This window comes from Meles meles, chromosome 16 (assembly GCF_922984935.1).
Source record: "Meles meles chromosome 16, mMelMel3.1 paternal haplotype, whole genome shotgun sequence".
Classification (NCBI taxonomy): Eukaryota; Metazoa; Chordata; class Mammalia; order Carnivora; family Mustelidae; genus Meles; species Meles meles.
Window position 1 is genome coordinate 59,824,261 of NC_060081.1, and position 16,378 is coordinate 59,840,638.

The 16,378-nt window shown below is 37.4% G+C and overlaps 1 protein-coding gene across 6 annotated transcripts in view; it reads right to left on the minus strand.

Annotated features, from left to right (window-relative positions):
- Nucleotides 1-462: 462 nt before the first annotated feature.
- RBM39 (RNA binding motif protein 39) overlaps nucleotides 463-16,378 on the minus strand; it is a 33,748-nt gene continuing 17,832 nt past the window's right edge. For 4 of the 6 annotated variants that reach the window (XM_045980123.1, XM_045980121.1, XM_045980125.1 and 1 more), the window contains 8 exons: nucleotides 15,423-15,488; nucleotides 11,076-11,280; nucleotides 10,632-10,709; nucleotides 6,578-6,628; nucleotides 4,483-4,564; nucleotides 2,122-2,227; nucleotides 1,530-1,608; nucleotides 463-1,440 (listed from right to left, as the gene is read on the minus strand). In XM_045980123.1, coding sequence (XP_045836079.1) covers nucleotides 1,340-1,440; nucleotides 1,530-1,608; nucleotides 2,122-2,227; nucleotides 4,483-4,564; nucleotides 6,578-6,628; nucleotides 10,632-10,709; nucleotides 11,076-11,280; nucleotides 15,423-15,488 — 768 coding nt within the window. In that variant the 3' untranslated portion in view covers nucleotides 463-1,339. The remainder of the gene's footprint in view (nucleotides 1,441-1,529; nucleotides 1,609-2,121; nucleotides 2,228-4,482; nucleotides 4,565-6,577; nucleotides 6,629-10,631; nucleotides 10,710-11,075; nucleotides 11,281-15,422; nucleotides 15,489-16,378) is intronic. The other 2 variants (XM_045980124.1, XM_045980122.1) reach the window with 1 other exon arrangement.

A 16,378-nucleotide genomic window follows, 5' to 3' on the forward strand; every position in this document is an offset into this window, starting at 1 on the left:
TACAAAAACTTGAAGCAGAGTTCAGAATATAAATGGCCTGTTGCCTAACTACACTTAAAGCTCAAATTCCTTAATAAAATAACATGCAGCTCAGTTTGGGAAATCAGATAAATGTTTCAACTTTAACCATTTTGGTATTTAAATAGTGAAACATTTTTTTCACAGAGATGCCCTAACATAGTAGAGACTTAAGAATACCCAGATTTAAGGGCTAAATAAATGTTTCATTTTCTTATTAGAAAATCCGTAAGATTTTGATTCATTACCCTAAAAAGTACAGTGCTAAAATATGGTGAAATGGAGGAATATACAGAAACTTGAGGGCAAACAATCTTCCCAAACTCTGCACACTAACCATTTTCCCCAAAAAGGAAGTCTTGAATAACTAAAGTCAAAGAAACTAATATTCTACTTTCAAGTTTCTATGACTTCAATACATTTCAAAAATGAAGATTTCTTGTGGCCTTTTTAAGAGAATTTTATTTGAGTGGTTCTTACAAAGGTTGTTGCAATATGAAAGTCATTTGTTTGATAGAAATATCAAGCTGTCTTGTCAAACACACTGAAGTAACCCAAAAATATATTTCAGAGCTCACAGAGCTTAAAAAGAGCAAAGATTATATGCAACCAGACAAAACCTATTTCTGCATTTCCTATTTCTTGCTCAGACTGCTCTGCTTACCAGACTGTCACTAAACATCTTGAGGAAATGCAGGGATCATTTTGTTTGGAATCTTAGACACATCAGAACACATAATATTTACAAAGAAACTTTTACAGATACATTAATTGAAAAGATATCATCCAGAAATGCAATCTTGAAAACTCCTTTTCTTGCCAATTGATCACGATGCAAGATGAGATGTTAATCGAACAGCCCTTTAGCTGTCTTGAATTTCCATACACTAAATGTGTAATCCAGAAACCTCTGCTAAACCATTAGCCAAGTATCAATATTAGTGGAACGTGTAATGTAACTGCTGTGTAAAAAGTTAGGCTTCTGAAACATTAAAAACATAATTACATCCCTGTCTGCCTTTTTATATTAAGCACATCTGTTCCCCCCCTAGAGCTATTCCTATAGATCCTTAATGTAAATTTCTACATGTACATTTAAAAGGCAGAACAAGAGAACAGCTTTGTATACAGTGGGATTTGCTAGTTAGGGATAATGAGCACACTGCATTCCTGTTAACATTTTTATTTTTTCAAGGTAACAGGAATTGTATACAAATGACAGTAGACCCTTGCCTCTTTATTTTTATCTAAATAAAAGATAACTCAAGATGAAGTCTCAAGAAAGAAAAAAAGCTATGTACATAAGGGACTATATCTTCCTTCATCGTCTACTTGGAACCAGTAGTTGTGTTGCTGTCATAGAATCAGGGAAGAGGTTGTGATAAGTTGGAAGAGGTACATATGCTGCTGTTATCATTTTACCTGTTAAAAGAAGCAGATATGAAGGTTTAGCATTTTCACGTAAATATCATTGTTCATAGTAATCACTCAGAAAAACAGATGAGACTCACCAGCAAACCACCTGCCATGCAATGCATTGACAGCAGCAATGGCTGCAGCAATTGATGGGCACTTCACATACACGTTGCCCTGAAATACATTAATAAAAATAAGGGATGTATACAATTTTTCGTAATTTCCTGTAAGTAAAAAAAAAAAAACCTCCGAGCTCTATAACCAAATACTTTTTCATTAGCTAGTATGTACACCTAGAAATTTACTGAAATTAATTTATCCTCCCTGAACTTGTATTCTTTTTTTCTATGACTTGAAAGCAGCTGAAGAATGAAGATGCCAGGATTTCATGGTAAACTTTCAACACTACCAGCAACACTGCCACACTATGGTCTGGTCTAATCTTACAATTAATTAGAGGAGTGTCCTTATGTTGGGGAATATTTATTTAGTGACTATGTTAAAATTTCTATCAGAATTAAAAAACAAAACAAAAACTTCCTGGGACAATGGTGATATGCTCCAAGTATGTATGAAGGCTAAGTCATAAAAGTAAAACAACCTATCTTTATTAATATCATAACACCTGAGATGATGTCCATAAAGGGCAGATTAAACTTTTCTGGCGTTAGAGGGGAAAAAAAATACCTGAGCTGAATTTTTGTCAACATAAATATGAATAACTCCTCCATGTTTATTACATTCTTCAATCACATCATCCTTAATCTCTGTATCCCATCCAACTTCTTCTTCTCTGTTAAAAGAAAGTATTAAGGTCTATTAGACACCATTCAAACTTTAAAAGGTTACATATTCATCTCTATAAAAATATGTCAAGTATGAATTCACTTAACTAATTTAAAAATTACTGTTAGCAGTGTAGTGCACTGGAGAAAATAAACAGGATTTAAGGCACTGTTTAGAACAAAGCTTACGAAATTTTTAAAAAGACTTTGAGAGAGCTGGTACCCATGTGTGCACACGAGCATGAGGAGGGGCAGAGGGAGACAGAGAAGCAGACTTCCCACTTATCTTGGGAGTCCAACATACCAGGCTTGATCCCAGGAACCTGAGACCATGACCTGAGCCAAGTCAGACAATTAACAACTGAGCTACCCAAACATCCCAGATTATGAATTTCATAATTCTAAATTAACATTTAACGTAGTTATGGACATATAGCAAATGATATACATACCAACAGTTTATCATTAACCAGACAAAGCTTAAAAAAAAAAAAAAAAAAGAACTTGATATTATCTGGACAGCTGGGAGGCTCTATCAGTTAAGCGTCTGCCTTCAGCTCAGGTCACCATCCCAGGGTCCTAGATCGAGTTCCACATCGGAACTCCTCTCCTTGCTCAGTAAGGAGACTGCTTCCTTTTTTTAAAAAAATTTTTTTTTTAGGATTTTATTTGAGAGACCGAAAGTGAGACATTACAGAGGGGAAGGGAGAAGCAGACTCACTGCTAAGTGGAGTCCCCTTCTTGCCTGCCACTCCCCCCTGCTTGTGCTCACGCTCTCACACTCTCTTGACAATAAATAAAATAAAATAAAATAAAAAACCAAAAGAACCCAAGAATCCAAAGCTCGCTCTCTATGGTAAACCATGAATATAAACAATGCGAAGAGCATGTCACAAACTACTGTGTATAAAACAATGTTTCAACACATTGTTTTGAAGAGGCTATCTTCATTTACCTCAGAATGTATTACAACTACGATTCAAAAACAAAACACAAGAGTTTGGACTGATAAATGGCATTCTAATCACTGTGCCTAGGCCTTACAAAAAAGAAATTCCTAATATCTGGACTGCATTAATCTAAGAATATTTTAAAAGATCCTCTTTTGCTATATAAAATTAAAATAACATGAAAATCTCCCAGCCAAGAACTGCTAGCAGAATAAAGTGGCAATAGAAATAAACACAAATACACATATGAACAAACAAAACAAGCAGAAGCACACCCATAGAGAACAAAATGGTGACTGCCGGAGAGGAGGAGGGTGTAGGGATGGGTAAAATAGGTGAAGCGCAGTGGGATATATAGGCTTTCAGTTATGAACATAGTATGTCCATAATGATGAAGAGTACAGGACAGGGAATATAGTCAATGATACTGTAATAGCCGTATATGGTGACAAATGGTAAGCTACAGTGAGCATATCATAAGGTGTAGTGTTGAAGAATAACTATTAGGAGCCTGAAACTAATGTAATACAATGTATGTAAAATTACAAGTGATAAACACTGACAGAAAACTTCTGAAAGCAGTACTTAGATATATAATTGGTAAACAAAATCTGTGTAACTTTTACATCAATTCCAATCTTATAAACACACCCAAAGGATTTAGCAATAAAAAATTATTAAAATACCCTAAAAAAGGATGAAAACCTTTGTTTACTATTTGAAACGTAAAGTATGTTGAAGTCTCCGGAATGTTCACTTAGAAAAGCTGAGTATTAATACTTTCACAGTATAACATGGGTTTCAATTGCACAAGTTCACCTATACAGTACAGTACTATAGATATAGATGCTCTTTAAGATTTTCTATTCTTTAGCTTATTTTAAGAATACAGTACAAAAGACATGTAACATACAAGATATGTGTTTATCAACAGTTTATGTTACTATAAGGATTTCAGTCAACAGTAGGCTGCTAGCAGTTAAGTTTTAGAGGAAGTAAAAATTTACAGATTTTTGACTGTGCAAGCAGGGGTCTGCACCTGTAATCCCCGCACTGTTCAAGTGTCAACGGTATATATACCCATTTTTCTTTTTTTTCATTTTTAAGTTTTTATTTATCAGATAGAGATCACAAGTACGGAAAGAGGCAGGCAGAGAGAGGGGGAAGCAGCCTCCCTGCTGAGCAGAGAGCCCAATGTGGGGCTCAATTCCAGGATGCTGGGATGACCTGAGCCGAAGGTAGCTTTAACCCACTGAGCCACCCAGGCACCCCTATATATCCCTTTTTCAACTTGATCAAAGTATATTACTTACGTTTGAGGATTAAACATGTTAGAAAGTTGGAAACACTGTGTTGCAAGAGGCTGAACAGAGGCAGCTGCAGCTAAAGCTGAAGCTAAAAAAAGAGAAAAAAAAAAAAAAAAGAGAGAGAAAGAGAGAAATTAGCTTCATGGAAAATGCATCAGAATAGCCCTGACGAATAAAATAAAAACAAAAACCCCTCTAAATCCCAACTGTGAAACTAGGATAGTCAAGTCACTTCCCTAATTTGCCTAATAATGCTATCAAAGTGTATAATGGTACCCAACTGGAGTTGCCAGAAAACTGAAACAACCGAACATTTGAAATAGCCAATCTTCAGTGAGTTGGAAATTTTATTTTTCAAAACTCATTCAACTAGACAAATTTAAATGTCCAGAAAGGCAAAGGATAAAATAGAAGATTGATTTTGTAGAACTGCTTGAGTTTATACCCCAAGAAGCAGGCAATGATGAAAATACCATCTTTTGTCTTTGCCCATGAATACAGTTATGTATTTTCTTTTAAATAAACATTATAAAAGGACTGTGTAACAGAGAAGATGGAGAAAACCATCAATTTAAAATTTAATATCCAGGAATAAATAAACCCTATTTCAAAATCAAGTGAGTATTTTTTAAATGACTAGGTCACAGCACAAGAAACACTAAAAATACCATATGTTATTATACTACTAAGACACTAATATCCAGGAGGAACATTTAAAACCCATACAGGTTTTAGGTTTGAAGTGAGAGCACTGTCCAAGACAGCTGCCCCATTGCTTTTATATGGGATTCAAAAAACATTACCAGTAGCTGTTACAGAACTCACCGTAATCAATATATTTGACCAAATTTCATTCCAATATATAACAACAAACAAAGCTAAGGATAAAACAGTGCATTAGAAATTATGGTAATTAAAATTAACAATCACCTTACGAAATATCAGATATTATTCCACTGAATAAAAATTAGGGCCATGCATGAAATGCATCATAAAAAATGATTATTTGTTGTAATTACAAAGTGCTTTTTGCCTCTTTATTACTTCAATAAACAAGTTTCTTTCATGAAGCTTTGCATGAAAATATAAATGCTAAAAAAAACACCTAATATGTCATATTCCATTCAGAAAGGGTGAAGATGTAACCATGCTTATGTTATAATGAATATAAAAATGAGACCCATTGTGTACTTTATCATGAACAAATGGAAATATTCTTGAATATAAACACTAGCTTATTATAAAACAACTGAGAACTACTTTATTTTTTTTCCATTTTATTAAACGAATTAGGACAAAAATTTAGAAAATATGTGATAGGAACATTCCAGCTCCACCTAGATGAATGCAGAACACAATGAACTCAGCACAGAAATATAGCGAATAGAAAAATCCACTACTTATACTTTTTAAAATCTGTTGCAAAAAAAAAAAAGAATTGAGTATTAACTGTATCACTTACTGGAAAAAAATTAAAATACACATTTAATTCCTATCACGGAACATGGTAGACATTTCCATACAGAATCATTCTCCTAAACAACTTTTAAGTACAACCTATGAAAGATGGGATGCTGAATTAGCTCAAAAGCAAAATACTATGAACAAATGGCAGAGATTTGGTAATCAAAAACAAGAAAAAAAAATAGCCTACTTTAGAAATAATTATTTCAATCTTTGAAATATGCATGCAATTTAGTTCTGGCTAACTGCCTCATTGCTTGGTACTGTTAATACAAATCACTGAAGTCCTTCACCTTACGTTAATTAAGTTCAGACTCCTGAAAGATTTATGTGCTTAAACAACAAATTCCATTTTCTGACTTCTATACAAAACAATCAGAACACAAAGATAAGCATACAAATCTAAAGATAATCCCAAACTAAGCAACAAATGCACATGCACATTTTAATTTTGTTCCTCAGAACTGTAATGATTTGGATTAAGCCAACTGAAATGTACATTAATAGATGGCTTAATGTATATACACCATATTATGTCATTCTTTAAAAAAATCCAAAATGTAACAAGTGATATAACTATGTCTTGCTATATCTATGTCAAAGACAAAAAAAAAAAAAAAAAAAAAGCTCAACTCACCTTCAGTCTGTTGAGAAAGTCTTGTTTGCAAATCTATAACAAAAGAGAATTCTACAGCTCAGTGCAGGAACAATGAAGAGCCTCAACTAACAGGGTAAATGTCAGTAAAGCATTAATAAAAGAGGACTACATAGCAGGGTTTATCAAAATAAACTTGTAGTAAAACCTGGCAGCCAAACCTCCTTCCCCATTCCTCATTGACAAGGCTTTGGGGCCTTTTTCTTTCCTCCTATCCTAGGAAACTTCTTATGCCTCTGTCCTCTTACTCCTAGTACTCTACCACATCTCCTATGTATTCCACGTACTACTCTTCACATGGGAATAATGGGAAATGGGGAAAGGGAAGCACACCGGTCAGAAAATCCATGAAAACCCTGATCTTGAGAATTCAATTCCAAGTACTTGGGATATTCAACTCTGGATGACAGTTTAATCAGATCTGGTTTCCTGGCATAGTATGGAAATTTAATGAAGCAGAAATAAATTTTAACCAAGTTTACAATAACCTGTGAAATACTATAATCTAGTCTCTATTAAAAATAAGAAGAAAGGGGATTTTTACCAGTGTATTTCCCCATATAATCATTAAATTCTCCAGGGGAAGTCAAGTTAACAGAAAGCTGCTTAGCACTGAAAACAGCAGCAAGTGTAAATGAATAAAAAATGTCACTGTGCTATCCTGAAGTTAAAAACTATGAAAATACATAACATAAAAATTATTTAGGGGCACCTGGGTAGCTCAGTGTGTTAAAGCCTCTGCCTTCAGCTCGGGTCATGATCCCAGGATCCTGGGATCGAGCCCTGCATTGGGCTCTCTGCTCAGTGGGGAGCCTGCTTCCTCCTCTCTGTCTGCTTCTCTGCCTACTTGTGATCTCTGTCGAATAAATAAAATCTTAAAAAAAATTTAGATCCAGTAACCTAATTTTCATTAACATGTGATTTAATGTAACACATTACGATCATCTAGGTGTCTTCCTAAGTACAGAAAAAAATTAAAAATGGGCAAAAATGGCACCTGCTTGTTCAGTGGACAGTGCAACTCCAACTCAGGGTTATGAGTTCAATCTCCTCGATGGATGTAGACATTGCTCAAAAATAGAATCTCAAAAGGTGGGGCAAAAAGGAAAAGGGATCGGCACCCCAAGTTATGCTGATATAAAATATACTTGGGTCCTAGGGGCTCAAAACTGGTATCTGAGGGAGTTGAAGAAATGTTAACTGGTATATACTGAAGGAATGTGAAGATATGACCATAGAAACACTGTCAAACTTTATAACACAATTGGTCTTTTCTTTCCATACAATGGGGGAAAAAATCTACCATAAGGGATGCCTGGCTGCCAGTCGGAAGAGCACAGGACTCTTGATCTCAGGGTTGTGAGTTCAAGCCCCACACTGGATGTAGAGTTTACTTAAATAAATGAATAAACGAAAACTTAAAAAAAAAAAAGAACTACACTATTTTAAGGGTGTGTAAATCCCTATCAAGATTTCAAAAGTGATTTTAAAAGTCATTTGTATTAAGTTAGGAAACCAAGTACAGGATTCATAAAGATAAGGACTCTATCTTAAGAACAACTTGTTAAATTTCTAAAATAAAGTGGAGAGAGTAAAGACTCACCCTCGGTTTTAAAAAAACAGCTTTGAAGAACTTAGGAGAAAGGGCTTTGGACACACTGAACAGCAATTTATAGCATTTCAACAAGAAGTAAGATTTTAATGATGACTACCGGGAGAAAAATACCAAGTTAATGTAAATATTTACCTAAAAATTGAGTTATTATTAATTCAGTAGCAATAACAATCTATGGGAATTGTTAAGAAGAAAGAATCAAACTTTATAATCATCTCAGTAAACACTAGTAAGGGTGAATAAAACAAATACAGATAACTGGCTACTTAGCCAATCCAAATGCACCTTTACAGAATTCTAGTTGATCACAATCAGCCCACCTTAACTGTAAACTGCACAGTAAATGTGCCCAAGGTGTAGCCATACATCATGCATCAAGAAATAATGGCTAAGAATAGTTATAATGCCTAATTTTCAAAAATCTTCAATTAGATGAAGATACTATTTATGAAGAACATCAAATCAACATACTTGATACCGCACCCAGGATATAACATAAGATTTAGAAACGAATCCTATGTTACTACACCAAGTCCCCAAAGATAGCAGACAAATATTCACTAGGCTCTAGTGAAATAACTAGAATATAATAAACAGTCCAGCATTTTCTAAATTATTAAAAGAATGATCTGAACAATGGGAAGCAATATAAGGTTAGTTTTCAGATTAAATTGCAAATCTATTAATTGGTTTAAAGACTTTATTTATTACAGCAAGAAAGCAAAGGAGAGAACACAAGCATGGGGCAGCTGGAGAGGAAGAAGCAGGCTCCCTGCTGAGCAGGATGTCCGTTATGGGGCTCCTTCCCTGGACGCCCAAAATAGGACCTGAGCCGAAGACAGATGCTTAAGGAATAAGCCACCCAGGTGTCCCTAAATAGCAAGTTTTAAAACATAGACTGAGTTACATTTCTGGAAGGGATAGGTTCCTTAATGTCTTTGATTAAACCAAGTGGCATTCTTTGGCTATTTGGTGACTCAAGCAATTAAATGTCTAATACTTATAGAATCAAAAGAATTTAGTGATACTTGGGGGAGTTTTCCAATGACTCAAACACAGAAGTCCATTAATGGTTATGATTTTTCCCCATAAAGACAAGCTAGTATGGTTTTTATCAGAAAAAAGGTTCATTTACTTGAGAGAAAGGGAGAGACAGTGTAAGTGGTAGGGGTAGAGGAAGAAGGGGAGAGCATCTCAAGCAGACTCCATGCCCTTTGCAGAACCTATGATGTGGGGATGATCTCACGACCCTGAGATCATGACCTGACTGAAATCAAGAGATCGATGCTTAACCCACTGAGCCACCCAGGCACCCCAGTTCTGTCAAAAGTTTTATAAATACCTATCAGATCTCAAAATAAGTAACAGAATCTGACAGGAGAAACACAAAAACAGAAAAGACCGATTTTCTAAAGTTACAAACATGCGGACATCCACTAAAAAGGAAACAATGAAAAGGCCCTTCTCTCTTTAATAATAAAATGGAAAAGCAAAAAAATGATTCCTTTAATTAATAAGCTTTTGATTTAAATGGAAATCATGAATCATAAATGATTGTCTCCTTTAATCAATAAGCTTTTGATTTAAATGGAAATCATGAATCAATCAACCACATAAAGAGGTCCATGAATCAACCATGGACATTTATGTATATTCAGATGCAGTACTGTAGTCTTAAACTTACAAACTGTCAGTTAGAGTCTCACTTTGTAGATAGTATTCATAATACAAAGTGCCATACTTTCTTGGGATATAGATTTCCTGTCTTCCAAGGTCCAAAATACAAATGGTTCTTCTTAGATGTTCTGCAAGCAAGTTCTTCAACATTTCAAAATTAAATGCTACCCTGGCTGACAGGTTTTGATTAGCATCAAGGTTTATAAAAGGAAATTTGAGAACTTAAGCCAAACAAAAACAATGTTTATCATAAACCAAACCCCTTGTTACACAACTACAATAGACCATTGCTTCTCTATTTTCCTGCCCTGTTCATGAGGTCCCATTCCCCTAACGGAAAATCTCAAAATATCATGTACTGTTTAGATGAAAGCACGCTTGATATTGTAACTATTTTATATAAAGCCTGACTTAAAGGCCCCTAGTAGTTTTCTCAACTCAAACATTACAAAGAAACATTTTTGAAACAATATGCACTTGGTATTTAAGAAACATTATGGATTTAAAAAGGTCTAACAGGTAATTCCAACTAAAAATGGTATGTAGGGTTCAAGAAAATGCCCTGATAGCCTATTATTATTAGTGAATAATTCTATTCTGTATATCCATTTCCCTTAAATTTATAGGCTAAAAAGTACTTGATGAATTGAATTCTCAGTAAGTCCTTTTAAATGCAAAAATTTGGCAAATTTTCGAATTAGGTGAAAAACAATGATTTCAAATTAGAAAAGATTCAATTCCTACCTGCCACAGCACCAAATGCCAAAGAGCCACTCATTTGTAAAGCCTGCTGTGCTGCTGGTGGAATCTGCAAACCTGTACCTGTGTAAAAGAAAATAGACCGTACAGTCCTTACTATGTTAAGAGCAGAAAACTCCAATTTTCTGGGTGCTTACTTCAGTAGAAGTATTTACAAGCAAACTTGTAATCTGGGCAACTGAGGATACAAATACCATTAAGAAAGCAAAAGGAATCCTATAATGTATACTGTGGCACTCAAAAGGCACCACCACAAAGTAGATTCCACTAGAACTTTTTAAAAGCAGCCTCATCTATGAAATTGCATTTACCACCCAATAATAAGGTCAACCCCAAAATATAAAAAAATATTTTTTATTAGTCTGTGTCGGTTACCTTACTCATTACCATATCCACAATAAATCATTCACAACACATGTGAAAAGTTACCTTCTGCAAGTCTTGCCATTAATTGGAGACGACCAGTTGTTCCCAAGTCAATTCCAGTCCTTTCCAGTTCATCACTGTCCAAGAATGAGCTAGCACTGGAAGCATCAGTACGTTCAGTAACATGACCAACTTTCATTGGTCTTCCTGCTAACTCAAATCCATTGAGCTGTTCCAAAGCCTTCTTGGCACATTCTGAATCAGAAAACTGTAATTGAGGTAAGGGTGAAAGTAAGAAGTCCAGTATGTGAGTTCATGTATATACCTAAGGTGAAGAAATGCTTACTATTAAGTCTAGTCTATTCAATAATTACACAAGTGGGTGGATAGGAGAGCAGAATTTCTAGCTTTAAGTAATATAACCTGTACGATCAGATCACAAGCTCATTCAATTTAGCTTTGTTAATATGATGGTTTGAACAGCAAGGTATTACGAAATGACACCAAAATTCGGAAGTAAGGAATCTTAGTAAGAGAGTATATGGAGTAATTTTCCTAACATTGAAACTCTTTTTAATGTGCTGGGATAAATTAAAATGGTGCTTTGTTTCCTTTCATAAAAAAAGAGCTATTGGGGCGCCTGGGTGGCTCAGTGTTTGGTAAAAGCCTCTGCCTTCAGCTTAGGTCATGATCCCAGGGTTCTGGGATCGAGCCCAACATCAGGCTCTCTGCTCAGCAGGGAGCCTGCTTCCCTTCCTCTCTCTCTGCCTGCCTCTCTGCCTACTTGTAATCTCTGTCAAATAAAATCTTATATAAAAAAAAAAAAAGCTAGTGATGTGCCTGGTTGGTTCAGTTAGTTAAGTATACAGCCTTTAGCCTCAGGTCATGATCCCAGAGTCCTAGGATCGAGCCCCACATCAGACTCCATGCTCAGCGGGGAGCCCGCTTCTCCCTCTCCCTCAAATGGCTGCTTCCTCTGCTTGTGCTGTCAAATAACTAAATAAAATCTTTTTGAAAAATTAAAAGTTCACTCAGCTATTATTAATACAAAATTGTGGGTCATTTTATTGCCAATAAAATCATAAAAAATATTTTTTTCCTTTAAATCATGGAAATTCTTAACTCCCAGGATGTAAACACAAACTTAGTTGCACACTAATTCTCATTTTTAACGGGGGGGGGGGGGGGGGGGGGGGGCGCCGGCGGGCAACAGCGCGATGATAACAACCCCTTCCCAGCAATCCCATAGCTTAGTATCTCATCAGTATGATTCAAAACATTTTCTCCTGAGAAAGGAAAATTAGATAATTACAAACATTTATCAACACGCAGCAGAACCATGTAAATTCATCTTTCTACATAGATAACTGAATCACAGCCAACAGTTCACACATAGTTGATATTAAAGATGTTTTGTTTTTAAATTAACATACAATGTATTATTAGCCCAAGGGGTACAGATCTGTGAATCACCAGGTTAACATACTTCACAGCACTCAACATAGCACATACCCTCCCCAATGTCCATAACCCAACCACCCTCTCCCTACACCCCTCCCCCCAACAACCCTCAGTTTGTTCTGTGAGATTAAGAGTCTCTTATGGTTTGTCTCCCTCCCAATCCCATCTTGTTTCATTTATTTATTTATTTTTTAAAAAGATTTTATTTATTTGACAGAGAGAGATCACAAGTAGGCAGAGAGAGAGGAGGAACCAGGCTCCCTACAGAGCAGAGAGCCCGACGCGGGGCTCGATCCCAGGACCCTGAGATCATGACCCGAGCCGAAGGCAGCGGCTTAATCCACTGAGCCACCCAGGCGCCCCACTTGTTTCATTTATTAAAGATGTTTTTAATAGGGGCAGGTCATGATCCTGGAGTCTTGGGAACGAGTCCCAAATTGGGCTCCCTGCTTAGTAAGAGAGTCGCCTTTTCCCTGCCCCTTCCCCCTGCTCCTCTTCTCCATCTCTCAAGCAAAATCTTTTCTTAAAAAAGTTACTAACAGTTTTTGATAAGATTTTCTTTATTTGATAGAGAAAGCGCACATCCACCTGCTCAAGCAGAGGGAGTGGCAGGCAAAGGGAGAGGGAGAAGCAGGCTCCCCGCAGAAGAGGGAAAGGCGGATATGGGACTCAATCCCAGGACTCTGGGATCATGACCTGAGCTGAAGGTAGTGGCTCAAGCAACTGAGCCACCCAACCGCCCATACTAACAGTTTTGTAAACAACTTTTCTCCTTCCACGAGTGTATGAAGACCAATAAAAATAACCAAATGACCAATAAAACTTTATCATTAAAAAACAGGGTTTTTTAGGGGGTGGGGGAAAGAGTCTCAAGCCGACTCCACGCCCAGTGTGGAGCCCAACATAAGGAGGGCTCTCATGACGCTGAGACCTGGGCCAAAATAAAGAGTCAGATGGCAGGGTCACCTGGGTGGCCTAATGGGTTAAGCCTCTGCCTTCTGCATCGTATCAGACTCTCTACTCAACAGGTAGCCTGCTTCTCCCTCTCCCACTTTCCCTTATAGCCCAACCCCCTCTGGGTCAAGTAAATAAGTAAAATCTAAAAAAAAAAAAAAAGAGAGAGAGAGAGAACTGAACCTATCTACATTTAAATTTTATTTCCTATGGCAGCAGCAATGGTGACCATCTACCTGCATTTTACACTAGAAATAGCAGTTGTCAGAACTTTCTAAAGTTCTAAACATCAAACATTTGAAAAACTCTATTATGTAATTAAATTTCATCAGGAAATAGAACATAGGAGAGTTTTTAATTTTTTAAATGATTTGAGAGAGAGAGAGCATGAGAGGAGAGATGTCAGCAGGAGAAGCAGACTCCGAGCAGGGAGGCAGATGTGGGATGCGATCCCAGGACTCCAGGATCACGACCTGAGCCGAAGGCAGTCACTCAACCAACTGTCCCACCCAGGCGCCCAAGGAGGGTTTTTGGTTTTTCTTAATAATTTTTTTTCTTTGTATTTTATTTATTTGACAGAGAGAAATCACAACTAAACAGAGAGGCAGGCAGAGAGAAAGGAGGAAGCAGGCTCCCCGCGGAGCAGTGAGCCCGATGCGGGGCTCGATCCCAGGACCCTGGGATCATGACCTGAGCCGGAGGCAGAGGCTTTAACCCACTGAGCCACCCAGGCGCCCCAGGAGGGTTTATTTTTAAAGGGCCACTTCCACTCAAACAGTTATTCCAGCTGCCACCCAACACCCTAATCAGGGAACGGGCTATGATGGTTAGACAACACCTTTTTTTTTCAATTTCATTTACTTATTTATTTAGAAAGAACACACGTGTATAGCACCGGGAAGAGCAGCAGGACAGGAAGACAGAATCTCAAGCAGACTCCATGCCCAGTGCAGAGCCCAATGCACTGGGACCCTAAGATCAGGACCTGAGATGACTTCAAGAGCCAGATGCTTAACCATGGGCCACCCTGATCGTGATTGTGAGATGCATCCATATAATAAAAAAGTAAGATAAGAGTATCAAGACATGGGGCACCTGGGTGGCTCAGTCGTTAAGCGTCTGCCTTCAGCTTGGGTCATGATCCCAGGGTCCTGGGATCAAGCCCTGCATCCAGGTTCCCTGATCGCTGGGAAGCCTGCTTCTCCCTCTCCCGCTCCCCCTGCTTGTGTACCCTCTCTCACTGTGTTTCTCTAAGTCAAATAAACAAACAAAATCTTTTTAAAAAAAAAGTATCGGGGAGCCTGGGATCAAGCCCTGCATTGGGTTTTCTGCTCAGGAACCTGCATCCTCCTCTCTCTCTGCCTGCCTCTCTGCCTACTTGTGATCTCGGTCTGTCAAATAAATAAATAATTTTAAAAATAAAATTCATTTAGGGGCGCGTGGGTGGCTCAGTGGGTTAAGCCGCTGCCTTCGGCTCAGGTCATGATCTCAGGGTCCTGGGATCGAGCCCCACATCGGGCTCTCTGCTCGGCAGGGAGCCTGCTTCCTCCTCTCTCTCTGCCTGCCTCTCTGCCTGCTTGTGATCTTTCTCTGTCAAATAAATAAATAAAATCTTAAAAAAAAAAAAAAATTCATTTATTAAAAAAAAGTGAGTTATCAAGACACTTTCATTCAACTGACAGAAACATCACAAAAAGTATTACAGACCAAAAAAAAAAAAACAAACCACCCATAATGGGGTCATACATTTCAATCATGTGGATACCCGCTATACAAATTAACTATATTCACGGTAAGAGAAAACTGGCTAAGCATCAACATTTGGTATACATGGCTACTGAAGCCAAACTATTTTAAATCATTCGAAAATACGAACCAAGCACCCTTTCCCACTATCAACTAATGAAGTATTACTACAGTACTTTGGTCTAAAACCTTAACGTCATTCAATCAATCAAACCTTTAAGTCATAATGTTAACAAGTTAATTGCTTACCGTAATAAATCCATATCCCTTAGATCGACCTGTTTCACTATCCATCATGAGTTGGATACTTTCAATCTAAAAAATAAAAACAATTATTATGTAACTGAAAAGGAAGAAGCAAAAGCATTTTATTCCTTGAAACATGATTTAAAGTTCCCCCCCCCCAAAAACAAAAACAAATCTTCTCAACCCATCTCCAAAAGTATTCTGAAAGCCTAGATACTTTTCAAACAAGAAGTTATGCACTGTGGAATAAGAAGTACACTCTCTTGCCTCAAAAACAAACCACTAGGGGCTCCTGGGTGGCTCAGTGGGTTAAAGCCTCTGCTTTCAGCTCAGGTCATGATCCCAGGGGGTCCTGGGTCTCTGCTCAGCGGGAAGCCCGCTTCCTCCTCTCTGTCTGCCTATCCTTCTGCCTACTTGTGATTATCTGTTAAATAAAAAAGAAAAAATAAAAAAAAAAACCCACTAAAAGAAGTCCTTTGTAAACTACAATCAGGTGTTAGAAATTAACATTTTGTTTTCTTTCCATTATGCTAAAAACACCGAATTCCCAATATCAGACATGACAGATTGTCCAAGATGTTGGAATAACCGAAACAGTGGCACATGGCTGGCTCAGTCAATAGCCCATGCAATTTGCGGTCTCATGGCTGTGAGTTCAAGTCACACAGTAGGTGTAAACATTACTTAAAAATCTTGGGACACATGAGTGACTCAATCTGTTAAGCATCTTCCTTTGGCTCAGGTCATGATCCCACCCCGGGGTCCTGGGATGGAGTCCCACAGACTCCTTGCTCAGGGGGAGCATGATTCTTCCTCAGCCTGCCATTCCCCCAGCTTGTGTGCATGTGTACTCTCTGACAAATACAAAATTCAAGAGAGACAAAATAAAAAAATAAAAATCTTACAAACAGGGACACCTGGGGGGCAGTTACGTGCCTGACTCTTGGTTTCCGCTCAGC